Source organism: Mauremys mutica, chromosome 6 (assembly GCF_020497125.1).
Source record: "Mauremys mutica isolate MM-2020 ecotype Southern chromosome 6, ASM2049712v1, whole genome shotgun sequence".
Taxonomy (NCBI): Eukaryota; Metazoa; Chordata; order Testudines; family Geoemydidae; genus Mauremys; species Mauremys mutica.
In genome coordinates, this window is record NC_059077.1 from 119681073 (window position 1) to 119700521 (window position 19449).

Consider the following 19449-nt stretch of genomic DNA (forward strand, 5'->3'; position numbering starts at 1 on the left):
CTGTGTAAAGCACTGATGGTCAAAGAAGGGCTTTTCCTTTTTTGATCCTGACTAGTACCAAAACACTTAGATTGCAGTATTCGAGGTTGCAATATCTATCAATTTTGACTCCAATATCTGCATAAGCAGTAGTTGTTATGATTACTACTTCTAAGCAAAGCTTCACTCCAAGGCCAAATGTTACGACCCAACATTAATAAGGCAAAAAGTAAAGTCTTTGCAGATTTGATACTCTGTTTTAAAAGCATACACTTTCATTACTATTTCATTGTAGGCTGAATGGGAAATGTAAGTAATGTAAAGCGAAGCTTAACAAGTAAAGTTTGCCATTAGCAAGACTTGTAAGCCCAGCAAAAGAGAGACAGATAGACAGACACTAAAGGTGTTAGTTAAAGATGAGCAAACTGCTTTAGAAAAAGCAGCTTCTATTTTACAGGATGATGACCAGTGTTTCTTCTCTCATTAATCCCGCTGTTTTTAACCAATAAAATTTCAACAAACAGGAAAAGCATCTTCAATAGACAAAGCATAAATTGTTTTGAAATGCAACACAGTGATGATAACCAAACTAAAGGGCCTGAAAAGGCTTCTTCTCGGTACTGACAAAGTAAGGGTCAGCCAATTCCTACAGTGGAGTGTAAATAATCTGCCCACATGTCAGTCAGCCATTAGTTTGTTCCACTACGCAACATCACCATAAAGAGTATTTTAAAAATCAATTTGTTGGGCAGGTCGGAGAAGCAGCAGGAAATACTCTATATTATAAATTGTAGAGTCTGAAGGTCATTTGATAAATAGCTTTTAAAATATTTTCTAATGACCAGCAAGTTTTGGCTCAATTCTGTACAACCTGCTCTGAGTCTTCAGTTCTTTATTTGTCTGAATTTGCCATCAAAGCCAAAGCTATAAGAAGCAAAGCATTCATGCAATCACTGAGTGAAATGTTTAAATAAAAGAGTAGAGCATAATCCTTGGCGCGCGCACTTTTTTGTTGAGGTATTGATCATTGTTGGAAGAAAACAGATATATGTGAATAAAAAGTTAAATTGGAAATCTAATCTGGAGCGCAGCTGCTGGAAGACAAGCTATCATGCGCTAGGATCCCAAACAGTATCTGCTATGTGCGGAGAACACGTAAATTAGTTAAAATATCTCATGTTGTGTCAACATCCCAAAATGTTATTACAACGCCAGCCAAAGCTGCTAAGAAGGTTCCAGAGTTTCTAATGAGGTTTTCAGTCTGCTGAGCAATGACCATAAAGGGCATTTGAATTTAACGCTGTTTACCAGAACAAGCGATATCCAGTATTTGTTACTTTTAATAGCAATTTCTAGTTGCCAGAAGTGATACCTCAAACACACTTTCAAAAAGCTGACCTATTGTGTTAGTTAAAAACACAAGTAGCCTTTCCAATGGCCCAGTGGAGAATAACATGTGTTGCTTCCTGGGATTTTGGGGTTCAATAAGCACCTTCGGAATTGCTCTCTACAAACGGGTAATAGCAGAGAACGTTGTCTAAATAACACACTTTGTCACTGATGGGGCAGGGGGGATAGAAGAGAAATCATTTTTTTGCACTCCTTAGGGTGATCCTCAATGCTGCAACTTTGAAAACTGTCTCTTCAAATGTAGAAAAAGTGCCGAGACTAAGACTAGTGCTAAATACAGAAAGGAAATATGTTAAAAAGATGGCCCTTAATGAGGGAATGGATGAAATCTTGGCAGCTACAGGAGATTAGCCCTCTCATCATACATACCCTGATTGCGGTAGAGAAGAGGAGGTGAAAGCCCATCTTTCAAAGGTCTGGGATATGTCTGCCTCAAAAATGAATGTTATATATTTACAAAATAAAAATCTGCTATTGTTGTGTCTATCTTTGTCTCATGCGCAAAGCATTTACATGTCCTGGAAATACACAGTAAAGGTCCAACTCTAGAAGATAATCCCTGCTTAAAATGCCAAATGAAAAAAAAATAATTCCCTTTCGTTGTGCAAAACGGCAAAAGCAGTGGAACGTACCTTCAAAAATATCACACATGGAAGGCTAAAAAAAGAGCCAATGTACACAGGGAACACATATAGGGAGCAAGAGATATATGGTCACTGTTGGTCACTCGCCCTTTGGATCTAACTTGCTTCATGAAATTTTGACAGCCTCGATCCATTTCAAGCCATATGCAATCTCGTAATATAAAACTGAGATCACGGTGAGACCCGTCAGAATGACTGGAGAAACAGTAGCTATTTGCAGAGTTCCAGAGACACCTCAGCAGGAAACAAGAAATCTAGCATCTACCCTCGTCTCCTCAAATAAAAAAGCTTAACCAGATATTGCTGCATAGCTATAACTAAAAGTTGCACTCACCGGGATCATGGTGTCATCACAAGCTTTGGTAAAAAAAAAATATATATATATATATGTGGGAAATTGAAATATGACCAAAATGTAAAGGGTACCATGAATCTTTAGGGAGGCTGAAGGGTAAAAATACAAGAGCTTTCATATATGTACCTAAGAGCCATGATGCACAGATTAGGAATTTGAACAGCATGATTTAAAATTTTCAGAATTTTAATTCAAAATAGAAATAGCAGAAGAAGCTTGATTTATGCAGCAGGCACCAAAACACTTCTTCCCAGCATAAAAGGAACACATCTTTCTGTCTCAATGGAAAGTGCAGGTCACTGTATGCTTTTCCATCTCTTCTAAGAAGTACCATAATAGACACAGGATAGACACAGGAGGTTTATGTATGGAAGGGATTGTGTGTGCGCACTGGGGGAACCAAGGAAGGATGTTCTTTGTTTTTATAATTTAAAAATGATGTGGTTCTTAGCTTAACCTATGTTGGCAAATCAGAAGTAGAAAACTTAACACAATTAGGAGGGGTGCTTCATTCCTTTCCCTGGAGTAGTAATTTTTTATTCTAGTGGAACCTCAGTATCTTTATCTCCATGTCTCAAGCACAAAGACAGGCCCACCAAATGATTGACACAACAGGCCACTCCAATAGCCACAGTATTGTGCATGTTTCATTCCCTTTTTAGTGTGAATCAAACTGGGCACTACAAATACCAACAGACTGTCACAGGAGGTCTCTCAAATGTATACAGCCATAAGTAACTTTGGCAAAAAATAAAGGTTTCGCCAGTCACTAAATGTTATATCCCCCCTACACTCATGTTAAAAGCCTTAAAAAGTAATAATTTACATAGTAGGTATTCACAGTAAATCAACAGAAGTGATGTTTAATCCTGTGCCCCAAACATTCTGAGAGTATAACTAAAAATATTTCTCAAAATAATTCCTACCTGAATTAGAGGAAATGAGTCTCTGAAAGAATAATTTGCCAATACAATTACAATAAAAACAAATTAACACCTTGTTTTTCCTTTTCTTCTTTTAATTTGACATGAATGTGTTCAAGTTTCAGCAAATCACTGTACTTGGAGTCCACAGCATCTGAGAGATGATGCTCTGAAGCTCAATAAATAAATTATGGATATATTAGAGAATATTGAAGATTTGCAGGTTTTGCACCTTAAAATTGATGTGTTATGGTTATCCACTATGTTTGAATGCATTAATATTTAAATACTCTTTTGGTTTTTACTTTTATCCCAGCAAAAGACAAAAATAATTTTCAGCCCTGTGTCGTTTTTACCTTCGACATCACCATATTTATTTTAGAAACAAAATACCAGATGGAGCAAACTTTTCTGCATTGTGTATGCTTGAATAGAGGTTGTTTGAATTTCAGTCAAAATACAGACGTATACTGATTTAACCTACACCTCTTCTAAGAAGCATGCTACACTTTACCCCTCTCAGTCTTTTGTGTTCAGGCTGGGGGTTTACGCTCAGATCACACAGTTCCTTTCTGGCTCTCACATATATTAGACTACTCTCAAACATTTCATCATTAGCTTGCACCTTTTAAACAGAAAAAACTGTGCAAGTTTTTGCAAAGTAAATACATGTGAAAGGAGGACACAATGCCTGAACAAAAACAAATTAAGTTCAATGCACATATTGGAAAGAAGGCTACAACATGGTAGCAAACTCCACAGTGTAACTGATCACTGTTCTGTAAATCATAAAGCATGAGATTACCCTTGACAATACCATTACTGATGCTAGTCAAAAACATGGGAAGGGTTTCTGAAGGGCTTCACTGCAAATGAAGCAAAACTACCTCTGGATATTAGCCACAAGTTAATTTTTCTAAATGCTACTCTGAGTTTAGGCAGCTGCACAACAAAATTATGGTAGTGCAGTAGGAGAACAAAGATTTGAATTTCCACATTGGTATTACATCTAGTAAAATCACTATTTTAATAAATTGTTTACAAAATATCTCCAAAAAATGGATAATGTACTTTTTTCATGTAATATAAAAAGCGTATGTATTCTTTACACATTTCTCTATATTCTGCTGGGGGATAATTTTTATAACCACCATAGGCAATTCCTACAGGTAAGCCTACAAAGGATGTGTAGAGTCAAAAAATAAATTGATCACCTTGCCTGTCCAATATGGTTATTCACTGAACAATATAAGATGATCAAACAAAAGTGACATGTACACAAGTTACCACTAGCAAAGTATCATTTTGCTATGCACAAACTGTATTACCGAATATCCTGGTACATTTGCTGCCTGAAAGCCACAAAGCATTCTGTTAAAGAAACATATATGCTTTATACTGCCATGACACAGTTAGTTGTGGGTTTGAAGAAAGGAAAGAAAATGTGAAAATATAAAAAGAAAACAATCAAATAAAATGTAGTAAAATTGGGTTTTAATACTTATCTATTATACTTTTTAATTATGTTAAAAAGAGATTTATAGGGAGAAAACATATTTGATAGAGAATGTGACAATCTGGAAATGTGATGTGGCAACTTGTGTTCCACTATACTTGCCATTGATTTGAGAACAATGTGAACAGCAATTTTTTTGTGAAATTTCTAGACAATGGGCAGTCGCACAATGGTCTCAAATCAACACATTGTGGTAAAGGGCATGTTATAATCTATTTAGCAAGTAACTACAGAAAAGCAAACCAGATTAAAACACATTCTGTAGGTGGGATGTTACAGAATTCTTAGAGGCAAAGAACAGACAATTTAAAGAAGGGAAAGAAGACATATTTCTGGCTTCCTCCCTCATTACGAACATGTGGGCAATAGTTGTAACCATTTGAACAATAATTCTGAAGCAATCTCCTGCTTGCTGATATCAGTCCACATATTAGCAACTAAGAATGTCTCCCTCAACACCCATAACTACACGGTGTGTCATTTGTGGGCACCAAAAGAAAACTAAAGCAATATAGGGCTGAGAAAGTGCTACCCATACATTTGTGAGTCAAAGCTGAGTGAAGGCCCTAACTGCTACAGGTGACCTGACAGGCCTTACTGTACTGAATCAATATCTGACAGCAATGCTCCCTCTCAAGTGACTGACAGGGGACACTGTTTCTGGAAATTATCTCAGTGCAGCGAGAGACTAGCATGCATAGGGAAACGGAAGATGACAGTCAAGTAGATTTTTCAGTCATTGGTTCCAGAATACATATTATCCTAGCAATAAAATAATCGACACAACGTGCGGCCAATGTGATAACTTTACCATGGAAAGGACTTGCTAAAAACAGGTCTCTACAATCAATTCTTTGAATTACGTCATCTTCACTGACTTTCCTCTACAGTAACTTGGAAACATATTTTAAAATATACCAAAAAGCTAGATATCAATAATCCTGCTGTTTAGGAATTACTGTGTACTATTTCATGCAGGATTTGTATATTGTTGATAGTAAATTTTAGAAAACAGCAAAGTCTCAGTATAATTGAATTATTTACACTGACCATAGGGATTATACCCTTCTCCTACTGTATTTTTCAGTAGTCTTAATTTTGTGATTTCTCCCTCCAATTTTGCTTATTCTCACATTTCTCTTGACATTGCTATATTGTCACTACTTACTTATTTGCTTTGATCACAATAATTAACCATTATATACCTTTCTTATTTCTATTCTTGCTGCCCAAATATTGGTTTATCTTTTCTCCCCTTTATTTCTAAGTAATAGTTTTATGTAACTAATTCAAATCCTTCTGAATTCCCTCCTCACTCTTTGTCAGTTCTTTGGAGTAGAGAGACTGTCATTTGCTTCTCTGCAAAGCACTATGCACATGTCTGGCACTTCTCAAATAATACACAACAGTATTAACGATTATCTGCTACATCATATTTTATGTCTGCCATCCCACTTTACAATTTCCTCCTTTTGGTTTTTGCCACCTTGCACTGCATCTACTTCTTTCCCTTTATTTTTCCTTTATAATATTGACATCAATATCATGGTAACCAGATCTTTCCATCAGCTCCTTTACTCTATTCAGTGTTATCTATACAAAAGTACTGACCTTCACTGACAGCAGTTCCACAGCCTTCAAGGTTCAAAATGATATTTTCATCTCTGACATCTGTATCACATCCCAATAGCATCCAGCTCTCCACATTATCACTTTCAGAGATTGTGCTTTCCTCTTCTTCCTCATCATTTGAGCTATCCTCTATTACCAGAATCTCTTGGATCATGCGTACTCTACCAGCAGAAGTTGGTTTAGACTTCTCACTAGCCCTTTTCTCTTTACTTGACTTTTTTGCATCAGAATCCAAGGTAGTGGGTGCAGAAGCTCTAGAGAGGTTCCGTGTGGAGCATCCTGGTTGACTATATTGTTTAGCTGGTGTTAGGGAGGTTGCTGTCTTCTTCACTTTGCTTTTGTAAACACTGTCTTCATCAGGTGTGTCAGACAAGATGATGACCTCAGAGCCATCTGAAATCTGAACAACATCATTGTCTGAGAATATAAGGTTCTTGCCCTGGTCCAATTTATTGATCAAAACTGAACTCTGACCTTGCTTCTCTACAGAGTCCACTATCTCCTCATTCTCTTCCTGCCCATTGACTTCTCCAAGACTTTGTGCATAATGGACCTGGCTGTAGAGATGAAATTCTACCTCACTGTCAACACTTAGTTCGCTGGATGACTCCTCACGATAAAGGTCATCATCATATGTTTCTATGTCTCCATGCCCCCCGAACATTCTGGAAAGAAAGCAGACCCGTATCTAGGAAAAAACAAAACACCTTATCAGTAATGCCAAGTAAATGGGTCCAGAAACTCTATGAAAGTGTAATACTTTTTCCATCTGTAATAGCAGACGCCTTTTATATACTTAAAACATCATTCATATCACTCTTTAATGCAAACAATAGTTAACTACATAATATCCTCAGAAAATTAGTAGGTGTTTCCACGGACAATCATAGAGCTATGAACACAGAAAAAGACATCACACCAAGCAGATTTATGATACCGGAAACATTACTTATAACATTCACAATAGCAAATGCTATAGTTAAGGTTGCACTTTGATTTTCATTTTAACCTCAGCTGTTTTGACTCAGTCATGACAATTGCATTTAACATTATCCTAGTCCCCAGTAACCCTCCTACATGGCAGACACAAAACCAGAGCTCAGGACTCAGTTGGAAGCCAAGAAAAGATCCTGCGTTTTAGCTTTAGCTCTTTCAATTACTGTACCAGTATTAATTCTGTAAAAGCAGCAAAGAGTCCTGTGGCACCTTATAGACTAACAGACGTAGTGGAGCATGAGCTTTCATGGGTGAATGCCCACTTCGTTGGATGCATGTAGTGGGTATTCACTCACGAAAGCTCATGCTCCAATACGTCTGTTAGTCTATAAGGTGCCACAGGACTCTCTGCTGCTTTTACAGATCCAGACTAACACAGCTACCCCTCTGAGGATTAATTCTGAGTACTTCACAGTCTTTATTACTGAGCAATGCCTCATATTTGCACGTCAAGAGGCAGGCAGATACCATTCACCCATTTTACAAAAGAGATACTAAGACCACTTACAACAGAGCTGGGAATAGAACCTAAGTCTCATATCTCTTCCACTCAGGAACACTGCATTTTAGAATAAATGTGCCAAATTTGTAACCACTACTCACTCCCACCCAGAGCCAGGAACAGAACCTGATATTTCAGGTTTATAACATTCCTCTGGTGTCTAGCAAACAAGATAAGTTATTTCTGATTCATGCATCATGAACAACAAGAATTCTGCAACTGGAACTTAGATTATAGTTCTTCTGATAATATGAATAGAATCCAGTTCGCTCTCCCATAGCTGGCTCTGGTAGTGCTAACATTGGTAAAAAGTGCAAAAACATAGTAAAGTAAAATGCCACTCTGGATACACAGAGAGACCAAGTCTACTGAGTAAGAATTTTTAGCGTCATTTTTCAATGAAGAATTGCCACTCAAATTTCACAGCTTGTCCATTTGTACAAAAACTAATATTTGTTTTGAAAACATAACTTTAAAAATGGTTCACATTATATAGAGGAAAAAGTATTTTCCTTTCCTCTTTAAAGCCTGATCTTGCATTTCTGGACACAATAAAACTACTCAAGTAAATGGACCTTTCTGACTATGTAAAAAATACAAGACCGGACTCCGAGAATATGTCTACACAGCAATTAAACACCTTCAGCCAGCCTAGGTCAGCTGACTTGGGCTCACGGGGCTGGAGCTATGAGGCCGTAAAACGGCCATACAGACATTCAGGTTCTGGATGGAGCCCAGGCTCCAAGACAGGACCCTCCCCTGTCATGGAGTGCCAGAGCCTGGGTTCCAGTTTGAGCATGAATGTCTACACTGCAATTATACAGCCTCCACAAGCCCGAGTCAGTTAACCTGGGTCAGCTGTTTAATCAATGTATAGATATATCCTGAGTTTTTTGGCTGTGGAAGGTGGTGGTTTGGCCATGTTAAAGTCCACAAAGGATATATATCAATCCTAAATCAAAAATTCAAATCTATATTTACTATTGCTACTATGGTAGTACCAAGACACCCAAGTTCAGGGTCCCATTATGCTAGGTACTGTACATACACATAAGAAGATACTGTCTCTGTTCCAAAGAGCTTTCAGTCTATAGCAACATTCTACATGAGGTCAAACTAAAAAGGAAAGTACCCAACATGACCTTACATACACAAGTTTTTGCAAAAGTAAACATTGTAAACGTAGCTAAAATTGCAAACTAATTGCAGATTTTAAGTGTAGAAAAAAATAATGCTTATGACCACTGGACAAGGGGTTTTGCACCCTCTCTAATTTAAATTTGCGTTTGAAATGGTGTACCCACCAACAATTTTCAGAGAGTCCTATAATTCAGCCTCATCCCAAAATTACTGAGCTCACAGCAAAGATTAACATGATCATCTGCTGGGAAAATCCAAGGACAGAGACAAGGACAGCATAGGAATCCAACTGTTTCACAGCCCTTGGCTTATCACTAGGGCTGGGCAGGAAATATCATTCCCACACTGCGAGAATTTTTGAAAACTCAAAAAACATTCCTGTTCTGAATAGAGACAAAAGGCCAAATCTCAAAATATTTCACAAAGTGAAAAACTTAATGGTTCCGCTGAAGCAAAACATTTTGTTTTGATAATTTCAAAACATTTTGGTTTGGTTTTGACCTTTTTAAAAAGAAATTTTTAAAATAAAAAACTGAAAAACAAGATGAGACATTTTGACATATTAAAAAAAAAACTTCTGCCATAGCATCTGTAAAATCTTGACTAGCTGAACTGTAATAGCTAAAGTACAAGCACTGATTTCAGACAATCTCTGACTCAATTAGCATTTACCTTGAAGAGCCCTTCTGTTACTTTTGGAGGCACAGGGGTTGGCAGTGAATCACTCAATATAAGCTCTCCAGGTCCAAACAGAGAGAATCAGAGCAGAGGATGAGGAACATACTATCTTCCTAGACAGAGTTTTTGCCCAATCAAGCAACCTTATGCCACCTTAGACTAATAATCTGTGATTTTTGAAAGCAAGTATAGAATACTTCCTTCAACAAGGTGAGTCCACCATCAGGGTTAAAAAGCAATACTTTGGCTGGTGTTCAAGAAGCCACAACTCAAATAATCTTGCCTATTATTGTTGTGTCTTTAACCCTCACATTCTAGATAAAGTTATTGAAAAGTTGGTTAAGTGAGCCATGACCAAAAACATAAGCATCCAATGTTAGATCTATTAGCACTCTTTGACACTTGATCATGAGGTGCTGCTAACTCATCTAGACAACTTTAGTGCAATTTGGCCCATCCCCATTAACGTCTATTCATTCTCTCCTGTCAGATAGACTCCAGAGGATCAGGATGGATAACTAACTGCTCCTCCTCCCCAAGGCTCTTGAACTGGGGAGTCTTACAGAGATCAATCGTGTCTCCTCTCTTCTTCGGCATATATGTCAGATCACTGGGGAGATGAGATACTACAGGCTTTATCCCCAATAAGCTGGATGGCATCCAGCTCTCCATCTCATTCTCACCAAACATGGGCAATAACTTTACTCATACTTTCTAATGCTGGAGAGAGAAAAAATACTTGGATGAAAAGTGGCAGGTCAATCTCTAGCCAAGGAAAACAAATTATATTGGTAGGAAAAGAGAAAGCCCTTGACAGAAATTGACAGAGCTTTCCCTTCATCCTCTGTTGAAGACATCTGCACTCAGACTGTGATGGGGAAGTCCTGGAATCTTACTGAACTCCTACTGATATTCAAATAGCCAGAAAAGCTTTTTTCGATCTTCAGCTAAAGAGGATATTTCCTTTCAGATGTGGGCCTGCCCATAGGGACTGATGCTCGTCACCTTTACGCTGGACTACCACAAAGCACTCCCTTGGGTTTGAGTGTGAAAGCCAAGCAGAAGCTTCAGCTGGTCCACCATTTCCCTAGGTAATACAGACTCCCCATTGCCTCAAGATCCATGTCAAGGTCCTGGTGCTAACATACAAAAAGTGCAGGGATTTGGCCAAATGCAGTCGCTAACTGAGTCACGGCACAACTTTTAGTGTAAGGCTTCCCTCAATATGTCCTAGAGTTCAGACCAGATGGTGCCATTGGATCATCTAGGCTGATCTATCACAGGCTGCTGAGTTTCATGCAAATATCCCTATGTTGAGCCCAATGACTTCAGTTAAATTAAGTCATTTTAGTCCTCAGGAGACTAAACTGCTTTGTGCCACAGGCAAAGAACAATAATGGTTGCAAAATGGCGGGCAGTGTCTCTCGGACACTAAATGAGAACAACCCAATTAAAGGAACATAGCCAAGTTTAAAAAAAAAGTCACACTTGTCTGAAATTTTTTAAACCACTGTTGTTACAAGCAACACCCTAAAGAGATTAGAGAAAAAAAAACATTGTATTTTTTCAACTTATTTACATTGTGCCTTAGACAGCAGTTTTCTGTATAGCCATTTAACAAATAAGTTTCTTAAGAGAGAGATTTTTTTAAAAATAGCATCATGTGCGTGAAAAATGACAAACATTATAGGCGATAAGGGGGAGGGCGGAAAAGAGCAAGGTGTAGTTACTGACTAGAAGGCAGAGTTACAGGACGGAGAAAGATCCAGACTAACATGGCTACCCCTCTGATACTGTAAAAAGTGACGAAGAGCCCTGTGGAACCTTATAGACTTTCGAAAGCTCATGCTCCGATACGTCTGTTAGTCTATAAGGTGCCACAGGACTCTTTGTTGCTTTTTACAGGATGGAGAAAGAATACCCAACAGTCATACCAAATGAACGTCTGGAATAATGGCTAGTAAAACACATTCTCTTGCAGGAAGCTCCTTCATTGACCACAGCTGAGAAGGTACTGTCTGGAACATTCAGAAAGCAGCATTTATCCATGCTAGAGGGTGTTGTGCACAACAGCCAACTGGGTGGTCTGGCATCCAATGCTATCTCTTGCCACCATCACCCCCCTGCATTGGGAAGAAAAGTACCCCTTATATTAAATATTCTTCATGGACTTGCTTGAACCAACTTCACATACCCTGCGTCTCTATTACATTCTCCGCTCTCCCCACAATTCCTCTGCTAATCTAATACTGTCCTCCTGCTACTCCCAACATATAGCACACAGCATACTTCTCTTGCCATCTGGAAGACAACTCCCGCTTAAATAACTCTCCATCTTATTTCAAATGTAAATTGAAAACATCTTTTTTAACACTCTATCCCCTTGTAGCTGCAAAGACAGCCTTTCAAATGTGGACCTCTGGCATGTTTGCTCCCTGAGTCTGTCGTCACCTCCAGTGCACCTGCTACAGCTCAAATCTTCACAAAGCAGCAGTCAACAAAATTGACAAATCTAGTCAGTTTCTCTGGTGCTACTTAATACCAGATGGACAGCAATAAAACTGAAGAGCAAAATTGACATGATACTTACCTGCTGGTTGCTGCTAAAAATATTAGCATTAAAGGCATTTGAGCTAATCCAGGATGGGAAAGAGACTATAGAAAAAAATAGAGAATGAGAAGGGATAAAGGCCCCAGCAGAAGCCAGGATACTGAGGAAGGAAAGAGCAGCAGAACTCTACTGCCGTCAGAAGGCCCTGCAATGGCAGGGGTCTCTGGTAAATATTTCAGGCTCTACCTATACATCTTCATTTTTCTCTTCCTGTACTTTTATGTAATCTCTGTAGTGGTGTTACTTAACTCTAAACTGTTTTAGGACAAAGCCTGTATTAAAGAAGTTGTACAAAATAAAGATGTGTTGTATTGTTTAATGGAGTAAGTACAAGAGAAAGGAGAATAGCTAGTCCTTTTCCCAAGTATAAAAAAAACAAAACAAAACAAAGCAGCAAATGAAGATATTCTGTTCTAGAAAAATCAATGGTCTCAGAGAACTGCCAAAACCTATTCAATCCCCACCAGCTTGTTCAGATTTAAATCATTTGAGATTTGGATAATACCTGTAACACTTAAGAGTCCAGACTAGAAAATCGCTATTCCATTTTATCTATATTTAATTAAATAGGCTAAAGCACTACACAGTTCATGTATCATGAATAATACCACTATGACAACTGAAGATGTGCAATGCATAATGTCTATTTAACTTACTGAACTGGTGTTTTTAACGTTTTAAATTATTCTAACAGAACTTCAGATAGATGGCTGTAAATTTAAATTAATCTTTAAACAAATCTATTTAAATTGAAACACATTTTATTTAAATTGAAATCATTTTAATCCATCCTGCACCAGAGCTGACATAGGATGTATCTAAGGGTACGTCTACACTACCCGCCCGGGTCGGCGGGTAGCGTTCGACTTCTCGGAGTTCGACATATCGCGTCTCATCTAGACGTGATATGTCGAACTCCGAACGCGCTCCCATCGACTCCGGAACTCCACCACCGCGAACGGCGGTGGCGGAGTCGACGGGGGAGCCGCGGACTTCGATCCCGCGGCGTCTGGACGGCTGAGTAGTTCGAACTAAGGTAGTTTGAGTTCAGCTACGCTATTTGCGTAGCTGAACTTGCGTACCTTAGTTCGACCCCCCACCCCCTTAGTGTAGACCAGGCCTAAGTGTCTTTTATCCCAGTTTCAAGTAGAATAGAAGTAGATGGAGGGCACCATGAGGTTGAGACTAATGGATAAAGTAACCCTGCCATTATGATTACGTCAGAGGCAAAGGGAGGCTAGCTTGCATTGCTAAACAGCAGCCTATCCAAACAAGCAGCAACAGGAGAGACTAAGCGCTCTTTCTTCAAATGTTAGTTATCTAGCATGTTTGTAGTTTGTTCAAATGGAGAGAAATAGTTTTCAAGTAGAGTGAAAACTGCTTTAAACAAGAAAAAATTGAGTCTGAGACAGAAATGGTGTCTTAAACAGAATCATCAGACACAAAGGTGAGCACAATATGTTGGGGAAGAGTCAAAATGGCTTTTGTAAAGGGAACGTATGCCTCACCAATCTATTAGAATTCTTTGAGGAGGTCAACAAGCATGTGGACAAGGATGATCTAGTGGACAGAGTGTATTTGGACTTGCAGAATGCATTTGACAAAGTCTCACACCAAAGGCTTTTAAGCAAAGTCATGGGATAAGAGGGAAGGTCCTCTCATGGATCAGTAACTGGTTAAAAGATAATAAATAAATGCTAAGAATAAATGGTCAGTTTTCACAATGAAAAGAATTAAATAGCATGGTCCTCCAAGGATCTGTACTGAGACATGTGCTGTTCAACATATTCATAAATGATCTGAAAAAGAGGGCAAAAAAGGTGGCAAAGTTTGCAGATGATACAATTAAGCCATCATGTTTCTGCCTGGTAATTTTAACAGATGATACAATATTACTCAAGATAGTTAAGGCCAAAGCAGACTATGAAGAGTTACAAAGGAATCTCACAAAACTGGGTGATGGGGTAACAAAATGGCAGGTAAAACGGAGGATTGGTAAATACAAACTAATACACATTGGAAAACATAATCCCAATTATACATACAGAATGAGGGTTTCTAAATAAACTGTTACCACTCAAGAAAGAGATCTTGGAGTCCTTGTGGCTAGTTCTCTGAAAATATCCACTCAATGTGCAGAGGCAGTCAAAAAAGTTAAGTGTTAGAAACCATTTAAAAAGGGATAGATAAGAAGACAGAAAATAGCATAATGCCACCATATAAATCAATGGTACACCCACATCTTGAATAATGCATGTGGTTCTGGTTGCCCCATCTCAAAAAAGATATATTAGAAACAGAAAAAGTACAGAGAAGGGCAACAAAAATTATTAAGGGGATGGAACACCTTCCATATGAGGAGAGATCTAAAAGACTGGGACTGTTCAGCTTGGAAAACAGACAACTAAGGGGGGATATGATAGAGGTCTATAAAATCATGAATGGTGTGGAGAAAGAGAATATGGGAGTGTTATTTACCTCTTTACATAACAAAAGAACCAGGGATCACCCAATGAAATTAATAGGTAACAGGTTTAAAACAAACAAAAGGAAGTACACCCGATATAACACGACCTGATATAACACAAATTTGGATATAACGCGGTAAAGCTGTGCTTGGGGGGAGGGGGGTTGCGCACTCCGGTGGATCAAAGCAAGTTCAATAGAACATGGTTTCACATGGTAAGATTTTTTGACTCCCGAAGACAACGTTATATAGGGGTAGAGGTGTATTTCCTTCATTCAATGCACAATCACATGGACCACTGGTCTGACCGAGTATGGGCATTCTTGTTCTTATAAAAGTATTAAAAACTCCAGGGATTCTTTACAGTGATCTCTTAGGGATGTTATCGAAACACTTTTTCCCACTGTGATCACAGAATGGGTGCAACTCCATTTAAATCAGCTGAATTGTCCCTTTACATCAAGGATGAATTTTACCTGAAGACCTAAGCACAGCTCTCTGCCAACAATCCATATGATGAACTTATAAATAACCCAACATTATTCCAGTGTAGAAGATCATAAAGATGGAGGTTTTTAGGACAGCAAATGGGGAAGGAGAGGAAAGGTGATAACCCAACTGTCTATGCAGAATATATGTGGTACCCATTTACAGAACACACAAATGTAATTTTATTGAAATTATATTAATCTCTTCTCCCCCTCCAAGTGCCTCCTTCTGACCTTTCCCATAAAATACAAAGTTCTAAGGATGAAACTGCCAGGGACCCACTACTCACTCTTTTCCTGAATTGTCTAGGGACTTACAGGTTTGGCACTCATATAGCAATTGAAGAACTAGACATTTATACAATAACACGGAAGACAAGCACTTTTTTTTTTTTAATACCAAGCAGCTCTAAAATTTAAGGCATTTAGCACTACTAAAAGCTTTTATGGCACAAGACAGCAGAGCCTGGCCCACCTCAGCTTAAATAAAGACAACAGGTGCCAACATGAGATGTACCATCTTGGTCTAAGTAGACACTACTTGGATCAAGAGGGAGTACTGCATGCTGGGACCCCAGTATCAAGGCCAGTTGCAATACGCTGATTTACACTAGTGAGGTGTAAAAGGGTCAACATTTGGGAGCCAGCATCATATGGAAACCATGTCATGTAGGCGGTTTGGGGCTGCGGAAGGGAGATGAGGAAAGGGGTAGGCAGTGGGGAGGTGACTCTGGGCAGGACATGATGAGGATGGGGTGGGGGGGGCACTGATGCAGAGGACATGTAGTGGAAGTGATGTTCTCCAGGATCTGAGACAGGGTGTATGTGGTGAAGCAGCAGCTCTGGGGAGGGGAGTCTGAGGAAAGGGGCATTTGGACTCTGGGGAACACGAGGTATAAGGGGGTGAAGAGGCTCTGGAGAAAGGGAGCTTTAGGACGATGGAGCTTGGGGGCAGGCAGGAGGCTCTGGGCAAGACCAGAGCATGTTGCAGGAGAGTGGCAAGGGCCTCTGGAAACAGGCGGCATGGAATGCAGAGGTGGGCAGGGGACATGGAGGCAGACACTGGCTGGGCAGGGAGCGCAGGCAGAGGGCGGAGGTGGCTCTGGAAAAGGAGAAGGTATAGAAGAGAAGGGGCTGGAGGCTCGGGCAGGGGCGGCTCTGGACAGGTAGGGGGTATGGAAGAGAAGGGGGTGGGGGTGAGGGGCTCTGGCCGGGGAGGGAGCAGAGAAGGGGGGTGAGGGGAGAAGCTCGGGCAGGGGGCATTCGGGGGGGGAGAGGCTCTGAGGAGGGGGGAGGCTCGGGCAGGGGGCATTCAGGGGGGAGGGACTCTGAGAAGGGGGAGGCTCTGGACAGGTAGGGGGTATGGAAGAGAAGGGGGTGGGGGCATGCAGGGGGGGATGGGCTCTGGCCAGGCAGGGGGCTCTGAGAAGGGGGGAGGCTCGGGCGGGGGCATTCGGGGGGAGGGGCTCTGAGGGGGGGGAGGGGCTCTGAGGAGGGGGAGGCTCGGGCGGGGGCATTCGGGGGGAGGGGCTCTGAGGAGGGGGAGGCTCGGGCGGGGGCATTCGGGGGGAGGGGCTCTGAGGAGGGGGAGGCTCGGGCGGGGGCATTCGGGGGGAGGGGCTCTGAGGACGGGGGGAGGCGGCGAGGCCCGGCCCGGCCCGCCACGCTGGGTGCTGCCTGCCCGCCGGCGGCCCCGCTCACACACATACTCACTGCCGGCTCCTGCACCAGGAAGCACCAACCAGGAAGCCCCGCGACCGGAACACGCGCCGGGGACGCCCCCGAGGCCCCGCCCATTGCGCCGGCACTTCCGGCGCAGGGGAAGGCTGCTGAACACGCGCCTCAATGGCGCGAGCTCCGCGCTTCCACCCGGCCCCGCGCGCCGCTGGCGAGGCGCGGTCCCGGACGCTTCCCTCGGCTCGCGGACGGAGCCTGGGCGGCGCCGAACCGCCAAAAAACTACATGTCCCATGAGTCCATGGGGCTTCCGACGTGACCGCGGCACGTGGCGCTCAGAGGGGCGGGAACGGGGGGGGAGGGAGCGGTGCGGTCAGGGCGCGTGGCGCGAGACCGGCCGTTTTGAGCGTTGCCCGGGGAGTGCGGGCTGGCACCCTACGCGGGGTTGTCATGGGAACCGCTCGTTCTCTGCGACCCTGCCCGAGTCTGCAGAGAGCCTGGACCCATCGCCCTGGGGCTGGCCCCGCAGTGATGCTGCAGCAACGCTGGATGAGCTTGCTAAGAGCCTGCACCAATAGCCCCCATAGACTACTGACCCCTCAGTAACCTATACAGCGGCGCTGGCTAAGCCTGCAGCGAGCCTGCCCCATAGCACCAGGGAGGCTGGCCCTAGAGCGGCTGGTACAACCACACTGCTTGAGCCTGCAGAAGTGACCAACAGAGCAATGCTGCCTGAGTCTGCAGAGAGCCTTCGCAGGCTGCCCCAGTAAAGGGGAGTTAGCCCAGCGTGACCGATACAGTGAGTCTGCGGAGAGCATGCAGCGATACCCCAAGTAAATGGGACTGACCCCATAGTGACTGACATAGCAATGCTGCTTTTGTCTGCAGAGAGCCTGCACCAGTAGCCCCAAGAGAGTGGCCTGACCCCAGGGTGACCAACACAGCGACCCTATCTGAGTCTGCAGAAAGCCTGGACCAATGGCCCCAAGAGAGTGGTCTGACCCCAGAATGGCCAACGCAGCGACACTGCTTGAATCTGTACAGACTTATAGCATCAGAGGAGGGGACTGACCCCATCTGCAGAGAGCCAGGACCAAGAGGCCTGAGAGGGAGGGGAATGACCCCATCCTAACTGACGGTGCAATATTTGCACAAGTCTGCAGAGCCTGGAATGATAGCTTTGAGAGGGAACTGCCCTGTGCATCTCTGCAGATTGTTACTACCACGGCTAAAGACAATGACACTGATATCCATCTCCTTGCTGATCACAGCCTGAAGAAGAGGGATGAGCATATTACCAACAGCTCTACAGTCTGCTGTAGGAGGTGGTTCTCTTTCTAGCCACAAATGGGTATTGCTTCAGTCAGGGCCACCTCTCTGATCCCATAGTGCAGGGGCGGGCAAACTTTTTGGCCTGAGGGCCGCATCAGGTTTTGTAAATTGTTTGGCAGGCCAGGTGGGGAGGGGGTCATGGCCTGATCCCCACCTCCTATCTGCCCCCCTGGGACTCCTGCCCCATCCAACCCCCCCTGTTCCCTGACAGGCCCCGGATCCCTGCCACCCCATCCAACCCCTCTTCTCATTCCTGACTGCCCCTTAGGACCCCTACCCCCATTCAACCCCCTGTTTTCCCCCGACTCCTATCCACCCCTGCCCGCTCCCCCAAACTCCCTTGCCATCTATCCAACCCGCTCCCTGCCACCTTACCATGCTGCCTGGAGTAGCGGTGGCTAGCGGCGCTACAGCCACACTGCTGCCACCATGCAGCACAGAGCACTGGGTCAGGCCAGGCTCTGCAGCTGTGCGGCCCCAGGTGCTCACAGCCCCACTGCCTAGAGCATTGCGCCAGCGGTGGAGCAAGTGAGCTGAGGCTGCGGGAGAGGGAGGACAGCAAGGGAGGGGCTGGGGGCGAGCCTCCTGGGCTAGGAGCTTGGGGGCCGGGCAGGACGGTCCCATGGGCCGTAGTTTGCCCACCCCTGCTATAGTGCAAGGCTGGCAGCCAGTGTTCTGCATGGGGGGCCCTCTGCTCTAGGGGGTTGGGGGTGTTTCCATTTCCTTCCTGGCTACCTAGCGAGACCAGGAGGCCCTCCCTTCCCCTTGTGGACCAGTGGCAGTGGTGGGAGCAGCATTCGGGTGCCCTTCCCCTCATACTCCAATGACTCCCTCGGATGAAGGCTGTTGGCAGACACAGGCAATCATTGCTGCGTTGGGTGTGTGTTCATACTTTTCTTTGCATCCATGAGGACTAGAAACGTTCCTTTTTGTTAAATGACAGCTGGGATTCTGATAATCACATAACTCTAGGAACCAGGGTCACATGCCTTAGTCTGGCCCTGCTTATGGAGTATCCAAACTAAAGGGGAGCCAAACTATGAAGCCCAGAAAAGCCCACTTGATCATACTCTGAACATCTGCCCTACCTATGGTGAGTG

The 19449-nt window shown here is 42.8% G+C and overlaps 1 protein-coding gene and 1 long non-coding RNA gene across 5 annotated transcripts in view; one reads left to right on the forward strand and one right to left on the reverse strand.

The window, feature by feature from the left end:
* ZCCHC7 (zinc finger CCHC-type containing 7) overlaps nt 1–17176 on the reverse strand; it is a 161145-nt gene extending 143969 nt beyond the window's left edge. The window contains exons 1-2 of one of the 3 annotated variants that reach the window (XM_045021798.1): nt 17055–17176; nt 6439–7147 (exon numbers count right to left, since the gene is read on the reverse strand). In XM_045021798.1, the coding sequence (XP_044877733.1) occupies nt 6439–7147; nt 17055–17138 (793 nt within the window). In that variant the 5' untranslated portion in view covers nt 17139–17176. Of the gene's footprint in view, nt 1–6438; nt 7148–17046 lie in introns of all 3 variants that reach the window. The other 2 variants (XM_045021799.1, XM_045021800.1) reach the window with 2 other exon arrangements.
* Nucleotides 17177–17394: 218 nt separating this feature from the next.
* The window catches only part of LOC123373054, a 29981-nt gene continuing 27926 nt past the window's right edge, over nt 17395–19449 (forward strand). For both annotated transcript variants that reach the window (XR_006580540.1, XR_006580541.1), the window contains exon 1: nt 17395–18342. This is a non-coding gene — a long non-coding RNA (uncharacterized LOC123373054). The remainder of the gene's footprint in view (nt 18343–19449) is intronic.